Here is a 23150-nt window from a genome sequence, read left to right as displayed (position 1 = left end):
ACAATCACATAATATCAACGCTCTCCCACATTTATAGCTATTAATACTGCCCTTATTTCCGTTTTTGGTTTAAGATTGCAGAAGAATGGTTTGACTAGAAATGTAGTTTTTTACCATCAATACTGATAACCTTTTAGTCTTTTTAGAAATTTACCTTAGCCGGTCTTAATATTATAATATTATCACAATAATTAATCCCCAAAAAAGCAACGGACTGACTGCTGCTGTGTTAGCGATAAGGAATAATGCTAAATACGCGCGAACTTTGCTTGTTTCTTTCTGCCAAACTGTAGAGTCTCTGCTTGTTGCTGGCTGTATGTGGGTGGTGTAATACACAAAGGTGAAGGGTGAAGTGGCGTTTGTGTGATGTTGCTGTCAAAATATTACACGGCTATCAGCCAATCAGATTCAAGAACCAGACAGAACTGTTGTGATATATATATATAAATATACTGTGTATATATAGATATATAAACAATACGCTTAAACCAGGCATGTCGAAACTTGGTCCTGTAGGGTCGGTGTCCTGCAAAGTTTAGTTCCAACCCCAATTAGACACTCCTGGGCTAGCTAATCAAGCTCTTACTAGGCTTTCTAGAAACATCCTTGCAGGTGTGTTGAGACATTTTAGAGCTAAAAGCTGCAGGACACCGGCCCTCCAGGACAGAGTTTGGACACCCCTGGTTTAAACAATAATATATATGTATAAAATGTATATATGTACGTTACTAAGCGGTTATAGCGAAAAAAGCATAAACATCACAATAGTGTTTCCTCTAGGATTTTTTCCAGCTGTGGCGGCAGGTCTTTTACACAAATCTACCAACTACCTATGACGTTATTTCAATGACAAATGGAGAAATGTCGTGAGTGCATTTATGTAATATGAGCATGCAAATCTTTGCACAAAACTTCTTGCACACCCCCTCAAATATACGCTGCTCAGGCGCAGATCTTCTTGTGCGCTCAGATAAACGCTGCTGAAGTGTGATTTAGGGCGTTTATGTAACGAGTATGTCTCCAACATTTATTAGATTTGCTAGGAATATTTATGAATGTCTCCAATAGACCTACAGCGTGGCATTAATGCATCCTGAAGTAAAGTGAAACGGCTATAAACTCCAGCAAGATAAAGTCATTATATGCAGAACCACAGACCTTTATCTATAAATAAAGTATAATTATGCAATCTGTGTTTATCATATATATATATATATATATATATATATATATATATATATATATATATATATATATATATATATATATATATATACAGGGCTTCACATTAACACCTGCCAACCCACCAAATGCGGGTAGATTTTGGCAGTGGAGCAAAGACAGACACTCCCACTAGCCACTTTGGCTGGTTGAAAATAATTTTCCCAGATAATAATTCTTAAAAGCAGGGGTCGACAATAAGGATGGTCCAATATGCATGCAAAGGCGATCTTAGAATTGAGAAGCAACACGACTGACAAAATAATTGGGTTCGCAACTTCGCGCGAGCAAAGCAGGTGAATAGCGAATGAGAGGATAATCACTCAGCTGAGGTGATGCGCGCGACTTTATAACGCGTGCGCGCTCCCGTTTCCTTTCGTGAAGCAACTGTGTCTAGAAACACAACTGATGTGATCGGTTCTCTTTCAAATAGACTAGACAAATGTTGTGAACATGCACCCACAGTCCTGCTGCTTTCAAGAGTTCCAGAGTTGACTTATTGTAAGCAGCACCATATATTTATATTTATATATATATATATATATATATATATATATATATATATATATATATATATATATATATATATATATATATATATTTGAATTTATTTCTCCCAAGCCAGATATTAAAAGTTCATATATATATATATATATATATATATAATTTTCCATAAATGCTGAGAGAAAAATTTTGTTCTCACCTTTAGTGGTTTTCTTGCTTGTACTTCTTAGGGGATATAAAGAATGTTTGATAATGATATGCAGTTGTATATTTATACCTTGCTTGCTCTCACAGATAGGAGGAGTCAAAGAAGGTACACACACATTTACATGCACAAGAGTGCAACTTTGGTTTGAGAAGTGGGGGGCATAAAATAGGGCAATCTAATGTTTTATTTTAAATCCCATTTCCTTGATTAAAATACAACTAGGAGTTCAATTTAAACAAAGTAAAATGAATAGTGGGCTGCAATAATCACTTACTACGGTTAAACAAGTCTGCTATATTATCATTGTCAAACTGGTTTTACAAGTCTGGTTTCATTTCAGTGAGGCAAATGTGAAATGAAAATGTGAAGAGTTCATGTAATCTAATCATGTAATCTGCCTGGAAAGTGCGTGCGTGTCGCTCCCAATATGCACATGCAATATGCGCACCTCCATTGGAATAGCCCCTAAGAAGTTGAGTATAAATAAGTGTAAATCAATTACTTATTTACTAAAAGGAAATAGGCTTTAAAAAGTACTGTTTCTTGCAATAAGCATATTACAAAAACTTTTTTTTTATTATGTATTAAGGTTAAAAAAATCTTCTTTTATCTAATATTTACAGCCAGGTTTTTAGTGGATTTGAAATATTATCAAACTGTACTTTCCTCATGTGTAAAAACAATGTAAATACACCATGCACAGCTGACACTGTTTATCAGAGCACTTTATCTTTCTGGCAAACTTTTTTTTTTAAAAGAAGAGCCACAAAGCCTCTGAATATGGGAATCCCTCTATGAATTAAAGTTCACTTCTGCACCAAAGTAATACCATCCTTTCTATTAAACATTAATGGCCCTCAGCAACAGAATCATTTCTAATTCTATTATTATTTCTTATTCCTATTTAACAAACACCTAAAAGGTTTAGCATTTAACACCTTTTACATGACACTGTGTTTCTTTTCTGTGTGTTCAGATTTTAAGTAAAAACAAACTTGAAATAAATGATGAACAGAAATCCACTATTTCACCCATACTATTCAAGAGCCATGTTCACCTCTGACAGGTAAAATCTGCTCTCTGTCTCTCTCTGCTGTAGTCTTGGTGCTGCTGAGAGATTGAGATACACCCTTCAAAGTATGCATATAAATTAATGCGAAATGCATAGAATCAACAACAGCTAGCGAAAGCAGAATACCGGACAATATAGGAGATTTAGAAATCCCATCAGATTGCATTTTTAAGTCCCAAATGGAGGATATGTCAGAGAAAAAGAGGATGTATTGTCACCCTAAATAATGAGCTGGGTCAGTTTATTTAGTAAAAAGCTTTTTCCCCCTGTATGGCTTCAGGCTCTTCTCAAAGCTACTACCAAAGTCAGAACAATTACAGTTTTGTAACCAGCATGTTTCTGTGGGTCTGCAGAGCATAGTAGTCTGCAGGAATGTAAATTATCATATGCATTGGTTTATATGGCAAAACATGTCATCTTCACCAAAGAAGGTCCATTCTGACTCCAAAGGCAGATACTGATTAGATTAGGGCCTGGTTAATATGTGAGAACTTTAGGGGCTTACGACGTGGTCTCATGTTGATTGGTCAGTTTGTATTTCTCAGTATTTGGGCTTTTTCACATGGTTAAGAAAAAGAAAAAAAAATCTGTGGTAAACTTTGCTCTGTCTTTTTTCCTGCTCTGTGCTTTTCCTGCTCTGCTCTTCTTCTGCTCTGGAGTCTATCAAGCTGGGTACAATTAATATCATGTTTTTTTATCATTTCATCCTTTTTATCATTTCATATTTGATCATTTTATACAGTTATTTTGTAATTAATTCAGTTGTAACCATAGAGAATTATTGTCATTAAATCATTTCATTTTCAAGTGTTTGTGAATTACTTTTGATTTAACATCAACACTTAACTGTTCCATATTGCAATACAATACAATCACATAATTTCAACGCTCTCCCACATTTATAGCTATTAATACTGCCCTTATTTCCGTTTTTGGTATGAGATTGCAGAAGAATGGTTTGACTAGAAATTTTGTTTTTTACCAAAACTGATAACCTTTTAGTCTTTTTAGAAATTTACTTTAGCCGGTCTTAGCTGGACTTTTCACAGCTGACCTGGTGAATGGATTAAAACTAGACTTCTAACCACAAGAGTGGGTAAGTCTGCTTTTATTGTTCCTCCATTTGCTTAAATTGCATGAAACAGAATTTACAAGACTGTGATTCGTTTCAATAGTTCAATTTGGTAAATTTCAGATTACCTCCTCAAGGATGGAAGGGTTCATTTCTGAAGAAAGTGATGTATTGTTTGCTTTGTGGACCAAAAAAGTTGAACCTACATTGTGCAAACTTAGATTAAAAATAATTAATCCCAATAATAGTATTATCACTATGATTAATCCCCAAAAAAGCAACGGACTGACTGCTGCAGTATTTGCGATAAGGAATAATGCTAAAGCAGTTTTTGTGACATGGCATATATGATTTTTAAAAGTTAAATTGCTGTCTAATACGACACCCAGATCTTTTATAGTAGAGCTAACGCTAACTTTGTATCCCTCTAATTGCAGGTCGAGTTGTGAGATCTGCTGTGTACAGGATTTAGGCCCAATAAGTAATAATTCTGTTTTGTCTGAGTTTAAGAGAAGATAATTGTTGGTCATCCAGTCTTTAACATCTTTAATACACTCAGTTAGCTTGGACAGTTTAGACGTCTCGTCAGGTTTAGTTGAAATATATAATTGAGTATCATCTGCGTAGCAGTGAAAGCTGATCCCATGTCTTCTAATAATGTCTCCCAGGGGTAGCATGTATATTGTAAACAGCAAAGGGCCTAAAACTGATCCTTGAGTCACCCCGTACTTTACTGGGCTGATTTGTGAAGGCTGTCCATTAATATTCACAAACTGGTACCGGTCAGCTAAGTATGACTTAAACCATTGTAGAGCCTGTCCCTGGACACCCGTAGACTTTAAAGGGCACCTATGGTGATAAATCTACTTTTAAAGCTGTTTGGACAGACATGTGTGTAGATGTAGTGTATAGAGCGTCATATTGGGGTGAAATAAACACACCCAGTCCTTTTTTTTTCAGATTTAACAACACAAAAACGGTGGACCAATTGGAGCAGTAGTCTTTGGTCTACTACACTATGGCAGGGTAATGGCCGCCAACGTGCTCTCTCAGATACTGTAAATATTTTAAAATAGGCACTGTTTTTACAAATAAACTGCATAGTTGCAGTCTAAACAACTACATTCACCACTAATAAGCCTCAAAAGTACATTTTGTTGTCCAATAGCACTAATATTTGTCAAACTGTAGAGTGTCTCTGCTTGTTGCTGGCTGTATGTGGGTGGTGTAATACACAAAGGTGAAGGGTGAACTGGCGTTTGTGTAATGTTGCTGTCAAAATATTGCACGGAAATTATATTACACAAAATATTACAGAACTGTTGTGTATATATATATATATATATATATATATATATATATATATATATATATATATATATATATATATATATATATATATATATATATATATATATCAGACTATATATAAAACAATATGCTTAAACCATGCATGTTGAAACTCAGTCCTGTACGAACATCACTGACATCCTGTTCACCTCACTATTATGTGTCAATCGAAAATGACTCACTCAGTCTAAACTTCAAGATGAGCCCACAGTTACCTCTTCCATCATGTTTTCTGGCTGACTTGGGATCGCTTTGCTTCTTAGCATCTTCTCTTGATCAGGCTCATTATTAGATTTACTCGTGGTTAAAAAAATTAAAACTAAAAAATTATCACCAACCAATGAGAGTGATTGTAAATGTAAGAAAGCTTGTTGGTCTAAAGTGACCACCTTTGTGGATGCGCACTCACACAATGCACACAGTTTTGCTCACTTTTTTTGGCTCAGACTCATTCACATTCTCCCTCACACACACATGCAGGTATTCACCACGCATAAGTTAATGGCGGATCAATTAAAATAAATCCAGAACGCAAAACGCGAATACCTGACATTTCCCAGAACAAGATCCAGCTCAAATTAAGCTCTGTATTTAAAGGTGCAGTATGTAACTTTTCAACCCAGTGGTTGAACTAGGTATTGCACTCCTGGATCAAAATAATTGGAAGCGCAGGTTGACAGATTGAGGACAGGAGCGAGTGATTTAAACCGTGTTGTAAATAAAAGCTATGGCACCCAATAAAAAGAATATTCTCCATATTAAAAGGGGTTTTTGTCCTAACCAAGACCTGAAATTAATATATTATAAACGGCTTCTATTTCTCACAGGTGAACAACAGAAAACTGACAATGATCAGCTCAGGTACAGCTCATGTGCTTTATTCAGTGTTCAATGCTAACAATGTGAGTTTGAATGACATTTTATATCACATTTATTGCCGTACTACTGAAAGCAGCAGCAGATAGTTCACCTCAGATCTGAAATTGAACTTTAGAACTAACACGTGATTCAGCATGTACATTTAATAATGTTAAAGAGGGTTAATATGTATTAAATAATTATAAACCTAACAATTTACTGAGTTGAGTGCATATTCTGTGACTATTTAAATTTCTGTGGTGTTTCGTCTGGTGCAAATAGCCAAATTGTTCATCACTGCGTACCTCGTCATGAAGCATATTGTTAGGACACGCGATTACAATGTAATGATGACTTTGCTACATTCTTTTGCACCAAAACTGAATCTGCAACTGAAAAACAAAAATCTGTAATCAATTTGCTGCACCTACAACAAACACGCAAGATACACCACACACACTCACAATCTCGTGCTATCTAGCCATGCAACCACCTGTCCGCTTGATCCCATTCCCTTTCATCCCTTACAAGCTATTTCTCCTGCAGTCATACCAACACTGACTCAGATAATTAACACATCTCTTGACTCTGGTCTATTCCCTACTTCATTTAAGCAGGCTAGGGTAACCCCACTGCTAAAGAAACCCAACCTGGATCAAACGCTACTTGAAAACTACCGACCGGTATCCCTGCTTCCATTCATGGCCAAGATTTTGGAGAAAGTAGTGTTCAATCAAGTCCTAGACTTTCTTACTCAAAACAACCTCATGGACAACAAACAATCTGGCTTTAAGAAAGGCCACTCAACTGAGACTGCCCTGCTCTCGGTCGTGGAGGATCTCAGACTGGCTAAAGCAGACTCTAAATCATCTGTCCTCATCTTGCTGGATTTATCAGCTGCTTTTGACACTGTAAACCACCAGATCCTGCTATCTACGCTGGAGTCACTGGGCGTCGCAGGCACTGTTATTCAATAGTTCAGTTTTTACCTCTCGGACCGGTCATTCAGGGTGTCTTGAAGCGGAGATGTGTCCAACCTACAGCATCTAAACACTGGGGTACCTCAGGACTCTGTTCTTGGGCCACTTCTCTTCTCTATCTACACGGCATCTTTAGGAACAGTCATCCAGAAATATGGATTTTCCTACCACTGCTATGCTGATGATACCCAGCTATACCTCTCTTTTCACCCTGATGATCCCTCGGTTCCAGCTCGCATTTCAGCCTGCCTGTCAGACATTTCACACTGGATGAAAGATCATCATCTTCAGCTTAACCTCACGAAAACGGAAATGCTTGAAGTTTCTGCCAACCCGACTCTACACCATAACTTTTCAATCCAGATGGATGGAGCAACCATTACTGCATCCAAAATGGTAAGCCTTGGAGTAACGATTGATGACCAACTAAACTTCTCTAACCACATTTCTAGAACTGCTTGTTCTTGCAGATTCGCACTCTATAACATCAGAAAAGTCCGACCATTCCTATCTGAACATACAGCTCAACTTATTGTTCAAGCTCTTGTTCTCTCCAAACTGGACTATTGCAACTCTCTGCTAGCCGGGCTTCCAGCTAACTCTATCAAACCTCTTCAGCTGCTTCAGAACGCAGCAGCACGAGTGGTCTTTGATGAACCCAAAAGAGCACATGTCACTCCGCTACTCACCCGTTTGCACTGGCTGCCAGTTGCTGCTCGCATCAAATTCAAAGCTCTGATGTTTGCTTACAAAGGGCTTTGCTCCTTCGTATCTGCTCTCACTTCTGCAGATATATGTGTCCTCCAGAAACTTGCGTTCTGTGAATGAACGTCGCCTCGTTGTTCCATCCCTAAGAGGGAAGAAATCACTTTCCCGAACTCTCACATTTAATCTGCCCAGTTGGTGGAATGAACTCCCTAACTACATCAGAACGGCAGAGTCACTTGCTGTCTTCAAGAAACGACTAAAAACTCAACTGTTTAGTCTCCACTTTCCTTCCTAATCTGCAACTGCCTCTCTGGCTATACCACTAACTGAGCCCTCTCTCTCTCTCTCTCAAAAAAAAACAAAAAAGAAAAAACATTACTAATGCTTTGCTTCTTAGATTTTACACACCTGAAACTTGGCTATAGCACTTGTTCACTGCTGCTCTTATAGTTGTGTAAATTGCTTCCTTGTCCTCATTTGTAAGTCGCTTTGGATAAAAGCATCTGCTAAATGACTAAATGTAAATGTAAATGTAAATGTACACTATCGCTTTGTAAACACTTATTATTACTATTTGTTGAGTCTCCTCTGACCTGGAAGCCACTTCGCGTGACATCACACTTACTGTAACAAGCGGATAGCCTACAACTCTGTACATATTTTTTGTCAATACCTTGCACTGATGGCTTGCTATGGAATCAGCCAGGGAAGCATAGCACGGACAGTAGCTGCTGATAGCCAGTCTCAAGCACACTACCAAATGATCATCAGTCTTTGTGGAACGATATTTGGACTTGCCCGCTCCAACTTCACAAAGTTTTGCAGCATTTGGCAAAGGTATTTAGTGAAATTGGAGCAGTTTTACGCGTTCACATATTAGACTGGCTGCCCTGTATGTCAATCAAACAACAAATTTCAGTGAGGACAGATGATAGGCTGATGTCTATTTTTTTTAATGCCATGCGATCTACCCACACTATCTTTGCAATCGGCCAGTAAATCGCAATCAACGTATTGGGCACCCCTAGTCTAAGGTGTACAATCTGCAGATGGCAATAAAATACAAACATACTCAGCATAATCAGATTTCAATCAGATTGTAATTTTCCACAGCTAAATTTACAAATAGCTCCTCAAATGATAGTTTTGACATGGTTGAATGAAATGAAAAATGTATTTTAATATTAATTAAAACATATTACAAAATATGTTAAAACCTGAAAACATAATTTTTCACTTAACAGAACATAAAGTACTTTAAATGAAAGACAGTAGTTTCACTGTTTTCAGTGTATATGTACATGCTTATAAACACAAAGGATAGTGAATTGAAGCACAGAGGCATTGTTTATTGATTAAAGCAAAAAGACATTCAGTTTGCATCTACATCCACATACATGAACTCTGATTACACATTAAATGCTCATTACTGTAATCAGCAACAGCTTAATGGAAAGTAGACATATGAAGTTTTCAGTGTAATTGCTGAAACTTTTAACATGATATATGGTATTATCACAATATTGGCATAAGCTGATTAAATGATTACTAGTATAATCACAAGCATAACTACATATTTGAGTATTGTTTAATAGTACATAAACATCCAGAGTAAATACAAGCTTCAATCAAATACAATTGCTAAATAATTATAATGTACAATTTGGAATAATGTACATGTCTGTTTGTTTTCTCGTTAAGTGTCATATAATAATACATTAATTGAATGTTATTAGCTCCATTAAACAGCTTTTGATTTCACAGAGTCATTAAACATAAGCTAAGATTAATAGATGCTTTACAAATAGCTGTCATTGTCAGTTTAGTTTACTGATTTTAACAAATGGAGCCTTATTGTAAAGTGTCAACAAACAATAATCCACCAAAATTAAAACATTTACAAACAATAGTTGAAGCGTGTCATACTGTATACAGCAGATTGAAATGTGAAAGTGTTTGATAATAAAGAGGTGATTGAGCCTGAAGAACATGATGATCCACGATCTAATTTATTTAATATATATTCTACGAGGAAAAAGTGCAGATGATAACAATATCATACATGTTCAATATCAAAAGCATTTAGCCCATAATGGTAACATGAAAACATTATATAATATGAATGTTACTACTAGAGTACGCTTAGCTAGACAGTGGAGAAAAAAGATAATTGAGACTTTAATGATTTGGCCTTATAAAGTTTTTACATTCAAATATCACTTATTGTGATGTATATGTTCCAATTCTTACATTCGACTTTAATATGGTGATTATTTTATAATTATTAAGAGATGATTTTCTACACTGTGCTCCATTGAATCTCCATCTTCAGATTTTGAGCCAAAACATGAGGATAAAATAACTTCATTATTTTTATTCATTTATTTTTAATTATTTATTTATTTATTTTTTACACAAAACATTGTAATTTCAGATTGAATTTATATAATAAATTATAGCAATTTATAAAATTAAGTAATGTGTTAAAATCACTAATCAGTTTTTAAGAATTATGGTTCTATTTAATTCTTGTAATAATTATTATGGTTTTATTTTCTTACAAGAAAGTATTTTTTTCGTATATTCAATTTCATCATGGAACTTATCAAACCATTTGGTGAATGAATCATTTTTTTCCTCTGATCTGCTTTGTCATCTTGTCCTTTTATATTTGTTGCATTTAATTTTTACTACTTGCATGACTGATAAACTCATTCCATTTTTGTAAGCCAAAATCCATCAGATGACGTACAGCCCCTTTATTTTTCTTCTCTTCTCCAGCTTTCTTCAGCTCCTCCAGCTTCTTCACCCATTCCTCTTTTCCCTCTTCCTCCTTCAGTCTGGGAATCAGGAAATCCAGATGCTGAAGAGTGAAAGCGCTGTCTACTTTTAATGCAATCTTACACAGACTTATGATGCTCATATAAGTTTCATGCAGAATGTTGGACTTCTGAATTTTAATTTTCTCCAGATCCCTCGTCAGTTCACCTTCTATCTTTGTTATATTTTCTGTCTCTTTTATGATTCCTTCATATTCCTTTTTGGTATTTTCATATATTTTCTTGTCAAAGCTGATTTCAGGCTGTTGTTCTCGGTCTCCATATTCCTTTTTAAGCTCATTAAATGTCATAATGGTAGCCTCTGTCTTGGTCACATACTTTTTGTTCTCTTTGACATGTTTGCTGTAATGACACTTTCCTGAACAGACAGTGCAGTGGTTGTTACTCATAACATGACACCATGAGAGATTATCAGCAGAGACCCAAGAGCAGTCCCATTCATGGCAGTTTTCCTCACAGACGGTGCAGCAGGTTGCCAGGCTGTCACACTCTTTTTCATTTACAATGGGGACTTTTTCTTTGATGACTTTATTGACTGTAAACTGAAAATTTTCATTGTTTACAATCTTGTCTCTGTTCTGACTGACCGCTTCTTTAATCTGAGTCAGTTCTTCAGTCTTTTGCTCCTTCTCAATGATTTGCTGCTTCAGGTTACAGACACAGGCCTCAAGTCGTGATCTCTCCTTCATCACATCTAACGTCATCTGAACACTTTTTCTGTTCTTTTCTTCCAGGAGTGTGAAGAACTTGTTGATGCTTCTCTCCCCCATTTCCCAGGCTGATCTGAACATATGCTCATACTCCTCTTCCCTTTTCTCTTTCTGTCGGTTGTTGAATAAGAAGTGAACAGGTTTTCCTCCGCTGTCTTTTCTGCACGGTATCTCTGCTTTTTTAATGGCATTGAGAGCATGTACTGGTGGTCCTCCATCTGAATGAGTGAGCAGAAACACTATGTTGTTCTCGATATCTCTACCAAACAGAGACAGAACTGCGTGAAAGATGTAAAGCTCTTTTTCAGAGAGTCGATTCTGTGATGCCTTCATCACAAAACACACTGAATCAATATAATGAACCCCATCCTCATCTGCAAATAATCTGTGCAGATATTCAGAAATCTCAGAGTCTTTTTCATATCCTTCAGTGTCTCCGTAACCTGGAGTGTCGATGATGGTCAGAGATGTTGGGTTTTCTTCAACAAACACCTCATACACTGTGATCTCAGAGGTCTGGGATTGGGTTTGATCTGCCTGTTGTTGTTCTTCTTCTGTGATTTCATACCACTCTTGATCCTCAAACTTCACTCCCAGTAAGTGGTTGACCATGGTGTTTATGAGTGTTGTTTTCCCAGTGCCGGTTTCTCCCACCATCAGAATGACTTTATTCAGCTTGTTTCTGTCTCTTCGTCCATATGTCCACTGTCTGACCTTTTTATCAGTCCCATCAATGTATTTTCTTTCAGTGTTCAGCTGGTAAAGTTCTGGAGGACCTGGATTTATAAGTATGGCGTCATAGCATGATCTGCAAAACAGATTTGATTTTTAATAAATATGTGCTCTCAGCTACTTATTATTCTGCAGTGGGGTATATAAATAATATGAAACACCGCAGTGACAATGTCATCAGAGCTTTCAGATGCGATTAAAGTAAGTACATGTATTATGTTTAACATCAAATAGCAAGATTTTCAGTGCATTGGCTGCTTCTCTGTTTTGTAGTTTCACATGTTCTCTGCCGAATATAAAAAATATATAAACCAATAGGTCTATTTTCATCTTCATTCATTCATTTTCTTTTCGGCTTAGTCCCTTTATTAATTCGGGGTCACCACAGCGGAATGAACCACCAACTTATCCAGCACGTTTTTATGCAGCGGATGCCCTTCCAGCCACAACTCATCTTTGGGAAACATCCACACACACGCACGCACGCACGCACGCACGCACGCACGCACGCACGCACACACACACACACACACACACACACACACACACACACACACTATGAACAATTTAGCCTACCCAATTCACCTGTACCACTTGTCTTTGGACTGTGTGGGAAACCGGAGCACCTGGAGGAAACCCACACGAATGCAGAGAGAACATGCAAACTCCACACAAAAACACCAACTGACCCAGCCGAGGCTTGAACCAGCGACCCAGCAACTTTCTTGCTGTGATGCGACAGCACTACCTACTAGGCCACTGTGTAGCCCTTATTTTCATCTTATTTTTTTATTTAATGGTATGATGAACATAAACAAGTTCTTTTTCAGTTGTTCACTCAAGTTATGTCATGTAACAACAGATATATAATTCAATTCCCCTTTATTTGTATAGCGCTTATACAATGTAGATTGTGTCAAAGCAGCTTCACATAAAATGTCATAGTAAATAGGAACAGTGTAGTTCAGTTTGTAGTGTTTAAGTTCAGTTCAGTTGAGCTCAGTTCAGTGTGGTTTAATAATCACTACTGAGAGTCCAAACACTGAAGAGCAAATCCAACGATGCGCAGCTCTATAGATCCCGAAACATGCAAGCCAGTGGCGACAGCGGAGAGGGAAAAAAAACTTTACTAATGGCGGAAGTGAAGAAAAAAAAAACCTTGAGAGAAACCAGGCTCAGTTGGGCACGACCATTTTAATTTCTCCGCTGGCCAAACGTCTTGTGCAGAGCTGATGACCAGTCACTCTGAAGTGTATAAAGAGTTGTAGAGTAAAGAGGCACCTGTGAGAGCTCACATCATACTTCACTTTTAGAGATAAATGCACCTGAAGAGCTGTTTCTGCCAGAAACAGTGTGTGTGCTTACATTGTCAGTTCAAATGCCCTCGGCTGTTTCCGGCAACTTAGCAAGCACTCAGGGAAATCATATAATTATAGTAAGGTTATCTGCCTGGTAACTTCCTGTGGACCTCCTATTTAAACACACACTGTTGAGGTTTCAGGTGTGTGTACCGATTCATCCTCCTAAATAGCCATGCTCTCATTTGATGACTCTAGTAAATAGATATCCATCAAGGCATCGGAGGGTGAGTTGTCATGTTTTGATAGGCATTTCTTGTTTTGGCATTTCTTTTCGGTCACAACGCATAATTGTGGTGATGATAGGTTGGGCCACGACTCAAACATGATAACTATGATTTACTATATCTGAACCTGGTAGATATATGTATCATTGACATGGTTCGTCTTCTTGATGCTCCCATATCCCATCTTGTCCCATTTCTGCGACACTGTCAGCAATTTATTTGATCTTGATGTTGTCTCTCTCTCTCTCTCTCCCTCAAAAAAAAAAAATATATATATATTTTTTTTTTTTACTAATGCTTTGCTTCTTAGACTTTACACACCTGAAACTTGTCTATAGCGCTTGTTCACTGCTGCTCTTATAGTTGTGTAAATTGCTTCCTTGTCCTCATTTGTAAGTCACTTTGGATAAAAGCGTCTGCTAAATGACTAAATGTAAATGTAAATTTACACCCTGGGTATGTTGAAAGATTGTGCCTTTAGTGGTGTCTGTGCACTCATGCTACTTGCTTGGCAAACATCACACCAAACATTAAACAGATTCAGCTACTGTTACATATATATATATATATATTTTTATTTTAATCTGTCATTACTAACCATAACTACTTAAGGGAACAAGGGTTACATCCATAACAGAGACATGATTGTTTAAGAATGTATTTATTTCTCCTGTTCAACTTTTAAAGGCTTCCCCTGAGCCAAATAATGAGAGCGAACCAAATCTCCTACCACAGCTATGCTGATGACACTCAGATCTACCTAGCCTTACTGCCTTGGCACTAAAGGTCAAACAACAAAAAATAAGGTCAAGAATCTTGGTGTGACTCTGAGGTCAGATCTGAGTTTCAATAGTCATATCAAAGCAGTCAGTAAATAAGCATACTATCATCTCAAAAACATTGCAGGAATCAGATGCTTTGTTTCCAGTGAAGACTTAGAGAAACTTGTTCATGCTTTTATCAGCAGCAGGGTGGATTACTGTAACGGCCTCCTCACTGGCCTTCACTAAAAAACAGTCAGACAGTTACAGCTCATCCAGAACGCTGCGGCCAGAATTCTGACCAGAACCAGGAAATCAGAGCACATCACACCTGTCCTCAGGTCTTTACACTGGCTCCCAGTTACATTCAGAATAGATTTTAAAGTATTATTACTGCTCTATAAATCACTAAATTGGCCTAGGACCTCAATACATTACAGATATGCTCACTGAATACAAACCTAACAGATCACTCAGATCTTTAGGATCATATAAACTAGAAATTCCAAGAGTTCAGTCAAAGCAGGGTGAATCAGCCTTCAGCTACTAACAGCGCCCCCTGCTGCAGGAATCAGCTTCCAGAAATGATCAGATGTGCTCCAACATTAGGCACATTCAACTGTCATTCACATGACTGAACACACATCTGTTTAGCTGTGCTGAATGAGCACTGTGCTACGTCCAACAGATCGCACTATTATGTTTTTCTCTTCTTTTTCATTATTTTTAAACCTGTTTTAACACATTTGATCTGCTTTTATAAGTTTTTTTTAATCATTTTTATTATTTTATTATTATTTTTCTTATACTTATCTCTTTTATTCCTGTTTATGTAAAGCACTTTGAATTGCCTCTGTGTATAAAATGTGCTATATAAATAAACTTGCCTTGCCTTGCCTAGAGACCAAACAGCCATAAATAATAAATAGACCAAAAATAATTTAGCTATGTAAATTAATGCAAAAAAATATTTAATTAAAAACCTGTAATTCTCTACATGGTCAAACAAAAAACATTTGTTAACTCAGCAGCTACATTAGCTTTAACCAATTAGTTAAATTGAAATACAAGCTATCAGTTTACTAGATAACCATCCACACTAGATAACCAGTATATTACTCTCTAAATATTACTTGTCTTGTTGGTAGTGCCAACCCTCTTTGACTTTTTATTCTTTGTAAAAGTCTTCCTGATGCATGGGGTTTTGTTCCACCACACAAAGGAGGAAATCAAACTGTCCAGCTAAGTAATTTTTTTTATTTCTAATGAAAATGGGTATATTTGAAAATAAATAAATTAACCATGGTAAAACAGACATCTTTATTAGGTTAATACGACCCGCTAAAGACAGGGGCATAGAGGACCACTTCAAAAAGTCTTTTTTTACATTTTTTACAAATTAACCTTAAATTATTAAATGATCTGGTGACCTTTACACCTAAGTTTGAAGGAGATAAAGGAAGAGTCTCTGTAGGAAGGTGGAGTGATCGGGAAAAACTCACTTTTGTTAATGATTAGATTAAAGCCAGGGAATTTGCCAAATTATTTTAATAATGAGACAAATTTAGGGATTGAAGTTATTGGGTTTGATACATAGAGCAAAACATCATCGTCATAGAGGGAAATTTTATTCTCTGTACCATTTTGCATAATACCTTTAAATTCAGCATCGAATCGCATGCTTCTTGTTCACCTGGGGTAGGATTTGTGTACATTATATAAACGTCATGAATTGTTAAAGGAATTATGTCCATGAATAAATCCAGTTTGGTCATTAGATATTATAGAAGACAGAACATTTTCTAAGTGTAATGCAATATTTTTTAATAAAATTTAAAGTTCACATTCAGAAGTGAAATTGGCATTGATTTGCAATGAGTAGGATCCTTGTCTTCCTTTGCTAAAAGTGAGACTGAGGCCCTTGTAATTGTTAAGGGAAGAGTTCCAGCAACAAAAGGACTTGTTATAAACTTCCACAATAAGTGGGCCCAGTAAAGTTGCAAACTTCTTGTAAAACTCTATCTGGAAACCCTCTCTGGAAACTCTGCATGCTGCATTTATTTCCTTAAGGAAGTCTGGCATTTGCAGGATCATTGGTTACACAATCGTTTTATCATACAAATACTACAGGAACACAACTTTAGATCACCAGCACACAAGATGCACATCGTTTCAATAAACAATCTTTACTATCATTAAATATTGTTATTTAAAATATATGATACATGTTTCATTATGGTTTATACTTAAGTGTAGAACAGTACAGACAGTGGATACACTGAACTAGTTTTATTCATTCCATCATAATGTAGGTTTACTGTAAGGGAGTACTTGGGAGTACTTTAGATGACCAATCACTTCTGAAGATAAGAAAATGGGCCAATGAAATGCCAATTGAATTGAAACTGATGAGCCAATTAGGGCTATATCAGTCGGCTGCTGGAGCCAGCTCATCAGAATTTGCCTGCTGAAGAGCCGATCGCTCAGCTCCCAGCTGGAGACTCAGGTGCTGTGGCAGTGGAGACACACGTCTCCATTCCCTATTCGGGGAACGTGGGTTACGTACGTAACCAGGACGTTCCCCTTCATAAGGGAACTTCTACGTGTGTCTGTATAAACAAACTTTGAGAAACTGTATGGAAAGCGCCACAGCAGCTAAGCCAGTCGCGCTCCTAATGTGTAGTTTGCCAAGACAAAGTGTGAGCGCACTGACATCACCAAGAGCGCAACCTTCCAACGTCCCCTAGGCCCAACATATTACAATTACATGGGAATAAAAGTTTTAAATCGGGGGTCGTAAGTGTGCTTTTACCTAGCTAATATAGACTAGGGATTTTGGAAATACGACAGTACGTTGGGAAAACGTGCCAGTCCCTGAAGGGGGAGAACGCAGCGGAGACCACCTGCTACCCTAGAAGGGGAGACCTGATGGTAAGGAGAGATATGGACTAGCCCTAATGAGGGGGAGTGCTACATATGATAAGCTGGTTAGCAGTTAGGGAAGACACGGGACCGCCTAATAAGGGGGAACACACCGTGGTAATAATGCACATGACATCACCAAATGGGGATGCACATAGCTGGCCCCGATCCTCAATATGCGTGTAGACCTAATGGGCATACCCACCGCACACTGAGCCATGCACTCAACTCCTCCACTGAGTCGATGCTGGGGGCCTCGGAGGAAATCTCTAGGGTTCGCCTGGGAAGGGGAACTTACTAGTAGAGTAGGAAAAGCGCACGCATCTCCGGGTTAAGGAGCCTGGCGCAGCAAGCGTTTGTGACACCGAGCTTAATTCACCCCCGATTGATTGGGATTACCCAATAACCGGGAGGAAACTGGTCCACTCGGAGGTTATAGAACCTCGCAAATGTGTTAGGTGTCGCCCAACCGGCAGCACTGCAGATATCTGTGAGAGAGGCGCTGCATGCTAACGCTCATGAGGAAGCGACACCTCAGTAGAGTGCGCTCTCACGTTAGCGGGGGCGCGGCTTGCCCTGGCATTGATAAGCGAGGGCGATGGCATCAACTAACCAGTGTGCCAACCTCTGTTTTGATACGGCACCTCCCTTCTGCCGACCACCGTAACAGATAAAGAGCTGTTCACATGATCTTACATTTTGCGTTCGTTCCACGTAAAGGCACAAAGCGCGAACGGTACAAAGCAGTGAGTGGGCTGGGCCTGCCTCCTCCACAGGCAGTGCTTGCAGGTTCACCACCTGATCTCTAAATGGGGTGGTAGGAACCTTGGGCACATAGCCAGGTCGGGGTCTCAGGACAACGTGAGAGTAACCCGGCCCAAATTCAAGGCACGATTCGCTGACCAAAAATGCCTCCAGATCCCCAACTCTCTTGAATGATGACAATGCGATTAGCAGAGCTGTCATTAATGACAGAAATCTAAGAGATACCGAATCGAGTGGCTCAAACAGATGTCTCTGCAGACCCGCCAGGAATATAGAGAGATCCCAAGAGGGCATGAGTGGGGGGCGGGATGGATTAAATCGCAGATCCTAACAAAATGGACGAACTACTTCTGCTCACATGCAAAAACAAGAACTTTAACAACTCTGCTGTCCTGTGTTTCACGGAAACCTGGCTAAACGAAGCCATTCCGGACAGCGCATTAACCCTACCGGACTTTCAGCTGTACAGAGCAGATCGCGATATGGAGTCAACGGGCAAAACGCGCGGTGGTGGGACATGCTTTTACATCAACAGAAGGTGGTGTACGGATGTAACTGTGTTAAAGAAGATGTGCTGTCCTGATGTGGAAGTGCTTTTCATTAACTGTAAGCCGTTTTATTCACCAAGAGAGTTTTCCTCGTTCATTCTCGTCTGTGTTTACATTCCACTGCAAGCACACGTGAGTACTGCACTGCAACAGCTGGCTGATCTGATCACAGAGACAGAACAACAACACCCGGACTCTGTTTTTATCATAATTGGGGACTTTAATCAGGCAAAACTCACACATGAGCTGCCTAAATTCAAACAGCACATTACATGCCCCACCAGAGACAATAACATTTTGGACCATTGCTACACCACAATAAAGGATGCATAGCGTTCCGTCGCCAGAGCAGCTCTAGGACTCTCCGATCACTGCCTGGTTCATCTTATACCAACTTACAGGCAAAAACTTAAAACTACTAAGCCAGTATTAAGGACTGTCAAGAGATGCACCAACGACACAGAGCAGGTCTTACAAGCCTGTTTTGAATGCACTGACTGGAATGTTTTTTAAAGCTGCAGCCACAGATCTGGACGAACTCACAGAGACTGTAACATCATACATCAGTTTCTGTGAGGAGTTATGCATCCCTACCAGGACCTACTTGTCATTTAACAATGATAAACCATGGTTCACACCAAAACTCAGACAGCTTCGTCAGGCCAAAGAGGATGCTTACAGGAGTGGTGACAGGATCTTGTACAATCAGGCCAGGAACACATTGACAAAGGAGATTGATGTGGCTAAGAAAAGCTATGCCAAAAAGCTGCAAAACCAGTTTTCAGCTAACGACCCTGCATCAGTGTGAAGAGGCTTAAAAGATTTCACAAATTACAAGACACCATCCCCCAGTATCAACAGCAATAAACATATTGCAATCGAGCTGAATAGGTTCTACTGTAGATTTGACACCTCTGACCAGACACCTCTCACCCGCCCGAACCATCTCCCTACACGGCCATCAACACCACATCAACACAGCCCGGACCATCTCCCTACACGGCCATCAACACCACATCAACACAGCCCGGACCATCTCCCTACACAGCCATCAACACCTCCAGCCATCTTCCTCTCCCCCCCTGCACTTCAAATCAGTGAGGATAATGTGCGTCAGATCTTTAGTAAACAGAAGAGAAGTAAAGCACCAGGACCAGATGGTGTCTCACCAGCCTGTTTGAGAACCTGCGCTGACCAGCTGGCTCCCATTTTCTCACATATCTTCAATAGATCACTGGAACAGCGCAAAGTTCCATCCTGCTTTAAGCGCTCTACTATCATCCCAATCCTGAAGAAGCCAAAGATCACAGGACTCAATGACTACAGACCTGTGGCCTTAACATCTGTGGCCATGAAGTCATTCGAAAGACTGGTGCTAGCATATCTGAAGGACATCACTGGACCCCTGCTGGACCCCCTGCAGTTCGCCTATAGAGCAAACCGGTCTGTGGATGATGCAGTCAACATGGGACTGCATTATACCCTACAACATCTGGACAAACCAGGGAACTACGCATGGATTCTGTTTGTGGACTTCAGTTCTGCCTTTAACACCATCGTCCCATCACTGCTTGAGTACAAACTGGCCCAGCTCTCTGTTCCTAGCTCTGTCTGTCAATGGATCACCAGCTTTCTGACAGATAGACAGCAGCTAGTCAGAATGGGCAAAATCACATCCGACAGCCGCACCATCAGCACTGGTGCCCCCCAGGAATGTGTTCTTTCTCCACTGCTCTTCTCCCTGTACACCAACGACTGCACTGCAAAAGACCCCTCCATCAAACTCATTAAGTTTGCAGACGACACTACTGTTATCGGCCTCATCCAGAACGGTGACGAGTCTGCATACAGACAGGAGGTGGAGCGGCTGGCGTTATGGTGTAGATACAACAACCTGGAGCTGAACACGCTCAAAACAGTGGCGATGATAGTGGACTTCAGGAGAAACCCCCCTGCACTCCCCCCAATCACCATCATGAACAGCACTGTGGGTGCAGTGGAGTCATTCAGGTTCCTGGGCACCACCATCTCTCAGGATCTGAAGTGGGACACTCATATAAACTCTATTGTGAAGAAAGCCCAGCAGAGACTGTACTTCCTTCGTCAGCTGAGGAAGTTTAACCTGCCACAGGAGCTGCTCGTACAGTTCTACTCAGCTGTCATCCAATCCATCCTCTGCACTTCAATCACCGTCTGGTTCGGCTCAGCTGCCAAAACCGACCTCCGTAGACTACAGCGAATAGTCCGGACTGCTAAACGAATCACTGGCACAACCCTTCCTACACTTCAAGAACTGTACTCTTCCAGAGTGAGTAAAAGGGCTCGCAAAATCACTCTGGACCCCTCACACCCAGCACACTACCTGTTCAAACTGTTACCGTCTGATCGGCGCTTCAGAGCATCAAGCACAAAAACAGCCAGACACAGGAAAAGTTTCTTTCCTCAGGCTGTCTACCTTATGAACAGTTAAAAATTCCCCTACTATGCAATAAATATGTGCAATACTTTATCATACGCACTTGTACACAGCACCTTATATCAATATACAATGCAATACCTTCTACATTAGCACTTGTACCCAGCACCTTATAACCTGTATATTTATAACAATCTGTACACACAAGTCAACATCCAGGTTTCTTGACTAACCGCACCTGTTTAATGTTTATCTTTTTTTTTCATATCTATTTTGTGTTGTCACTTGTCACTTTATGTACACTGGAAGCTTCTGTAGCCAAAACAAATTCCTTGTGTGTGTGAAGCACACTTGGCAATAAAACTGATTCTGATTCTGATTCTGATTAGACAGCTTACGCTCCAGCTTATCCTGAAGGAAGGATAACACAATGCTAATCTGGCATGTTCGGGGGTCTTCTCGGCGAGAAATGTACCACTCAGAGTATAGACTCCACTTCAGGGCGTAGGCATGCCTCATAGAGGGTGCTCTAGCCTGAGTGATGGTGTTAAGTACCGCGGGTGGTAAGTCACCTAAGTCCTCTGCGCTCCGTCTATGGACCACACGTGGAGGTTCCAGAGATCTGGGCGTGGGTGGCAGATGGTGCCCCGTCCCTGAGAGAGGAGATCCTTCCTTAGGGGAATGCGCCAAGGAGGGGCCACCACGAGGAGTGTGAGCTCCGAAACCCAGGTCCGGTTGGGCCAGAGGGGCGCAACAAACAAGACCTTCTCCTCGTACTCCCTGAGTTTGCACAAAGTTTGTGCGATTAGGCTCACTGGGGGAAACCCATATTTGCGCGTGCCCGATGGCCAGCTGTGAGCCAGTGCATCCGTGCCAAGGGGGACCTCGGTCAGGCAATAAAACAGCTGGCAATGTGCATTCTCGGTGGAAGCAAACAGATCAATCTGGGCTTCCCCAAAGCACGCCCATATCAGCTGGACCGAATCGAGGTGGAGTCTCCACTCTCCTCGGGACACTAGCTGCTGTGAGAGCGCATCAGCTGCACGATTGAGCTCGCCCGGAATGTGAATGGCACGCAATGATTTCAGTCGCGTGTGACTCCAAAGGAGCAGACAGCGAGCGAGCTGAGACATGCGGCGAGAGCGTATACCCTCCATACGATTGATATAAGCCAGTCGCCATGCTGTCCGTCCTGAGCAGCACGTGTTTCTGCTCCAGCACCGGAAAAAAGCAGCGGAGAGCCAGATACACTGCCAACAGCTCCAGGCAGTTGATATGCCAATGCAGGCTGGGTCCGGACCACGAACCCGCGGCTGCATGCTCGTTGCACACAGCCCCTCAGCCCATGCTGAAAGCATGTGTCCTTACGACAACATGCCTGGATACTAGCCCTAGGGGCACTCCGGCCCGTAGAAAAGCCAGATCCGTCCAGAGGCTGAGGGTGCGGAGACACAGCAGAGTGATGTGCACCCGGCGCGTACCCGCACGCCATGCCCGTCTGGGGACTCGATCGCGAAGCCAACGCTGAAGGGGTCTCATATGAAGCAAACAGAGCGGCGTGACTGCGGCTGCGAATGCCATATGCCCCAGACCACTATCTTCCTGTGGAGCTCGTTTACACAGGAAAGCATTAGCCTGGCGCGCTCCTTGGAGAGGCGCGCAACCATAGCGATCAAATCCAGCTCCAGCCCGATGTAAGAGATCCTCTGCACAGGGCAAAGTTTGCTCTTCTCTCGGTTGACCTGAAACCCCAACTGGTCAAGGTTCCGAAGCACTTTGACACTTTGAGAGGAGGCTAGAATGAGCCAGTCGTCGAGATAGTTGAAAATGCTGATGCCCGCAAGCCGCAGTGGTGCAGAGCACCCTCCGCGAGCTTGGTGAAAACCCGCCGAGACAGA

General features: G+C 40.3%; 1 protein-coding gene across 1 annotated transcript; it reads right to left on the bottom strand.

Moving 5' to 3' along the window:
• Nucleotides 1-10653: 10653 nt before the first annotated feature.
• LOC130232585 (uncharacterized) lies at nt 10654-14034 on the bottom strand. The gene is made up of 2 exons (XM_056462564.1): nt 13992-14034; nt 10654-12299 (listed from the first exon to the last, which is right to left on the bottom strand). The coding sequence occupies exons 1-2, from the start codon at nt 14032-14034 to the stop codon at nt 10654-10656; spliced, it is 1689 nt and encodes a 562-aa protein (XP_056318539.1).
• Nucleotides 14035-23150: the final 9116 nt, after the last annotated feature.

The sequence above is a fragment of the Danio aesculapii genome, chromosome 7 (genome assembly GCF_903798145.1).
Source record: "Danio aesculapii chromosome 7, fDanAes4.1, whole genome shotgun sequence".
In the NCBI taxonomy this organism is placed as follows: Eukaryota; Metazoa; Chordata; class Actinopteri; order Cypriniformes; family Danionidae; genus Danio; species Danio aesculapii.
Note: the sequence above shows the minus strand (reverse complement) of the source record. Positions and strands in the feature narration are given on the sequence as shown.

Coding starts and splice junctions, on each gene's coding strand:
- LOC130232585 (XM_056462564.1), bottom strand. CDS start 14,034: ATGGGACAAGATGGGATATGGGAGCATCAAGAAGACGAACCAT. Junction 12,300..13,991: donor GCATCAAGAAGACGAACCAT/GTCAATGATACA, acceptor TTATAAATCCAG/GTCCTCCAGAACTTTACCAG.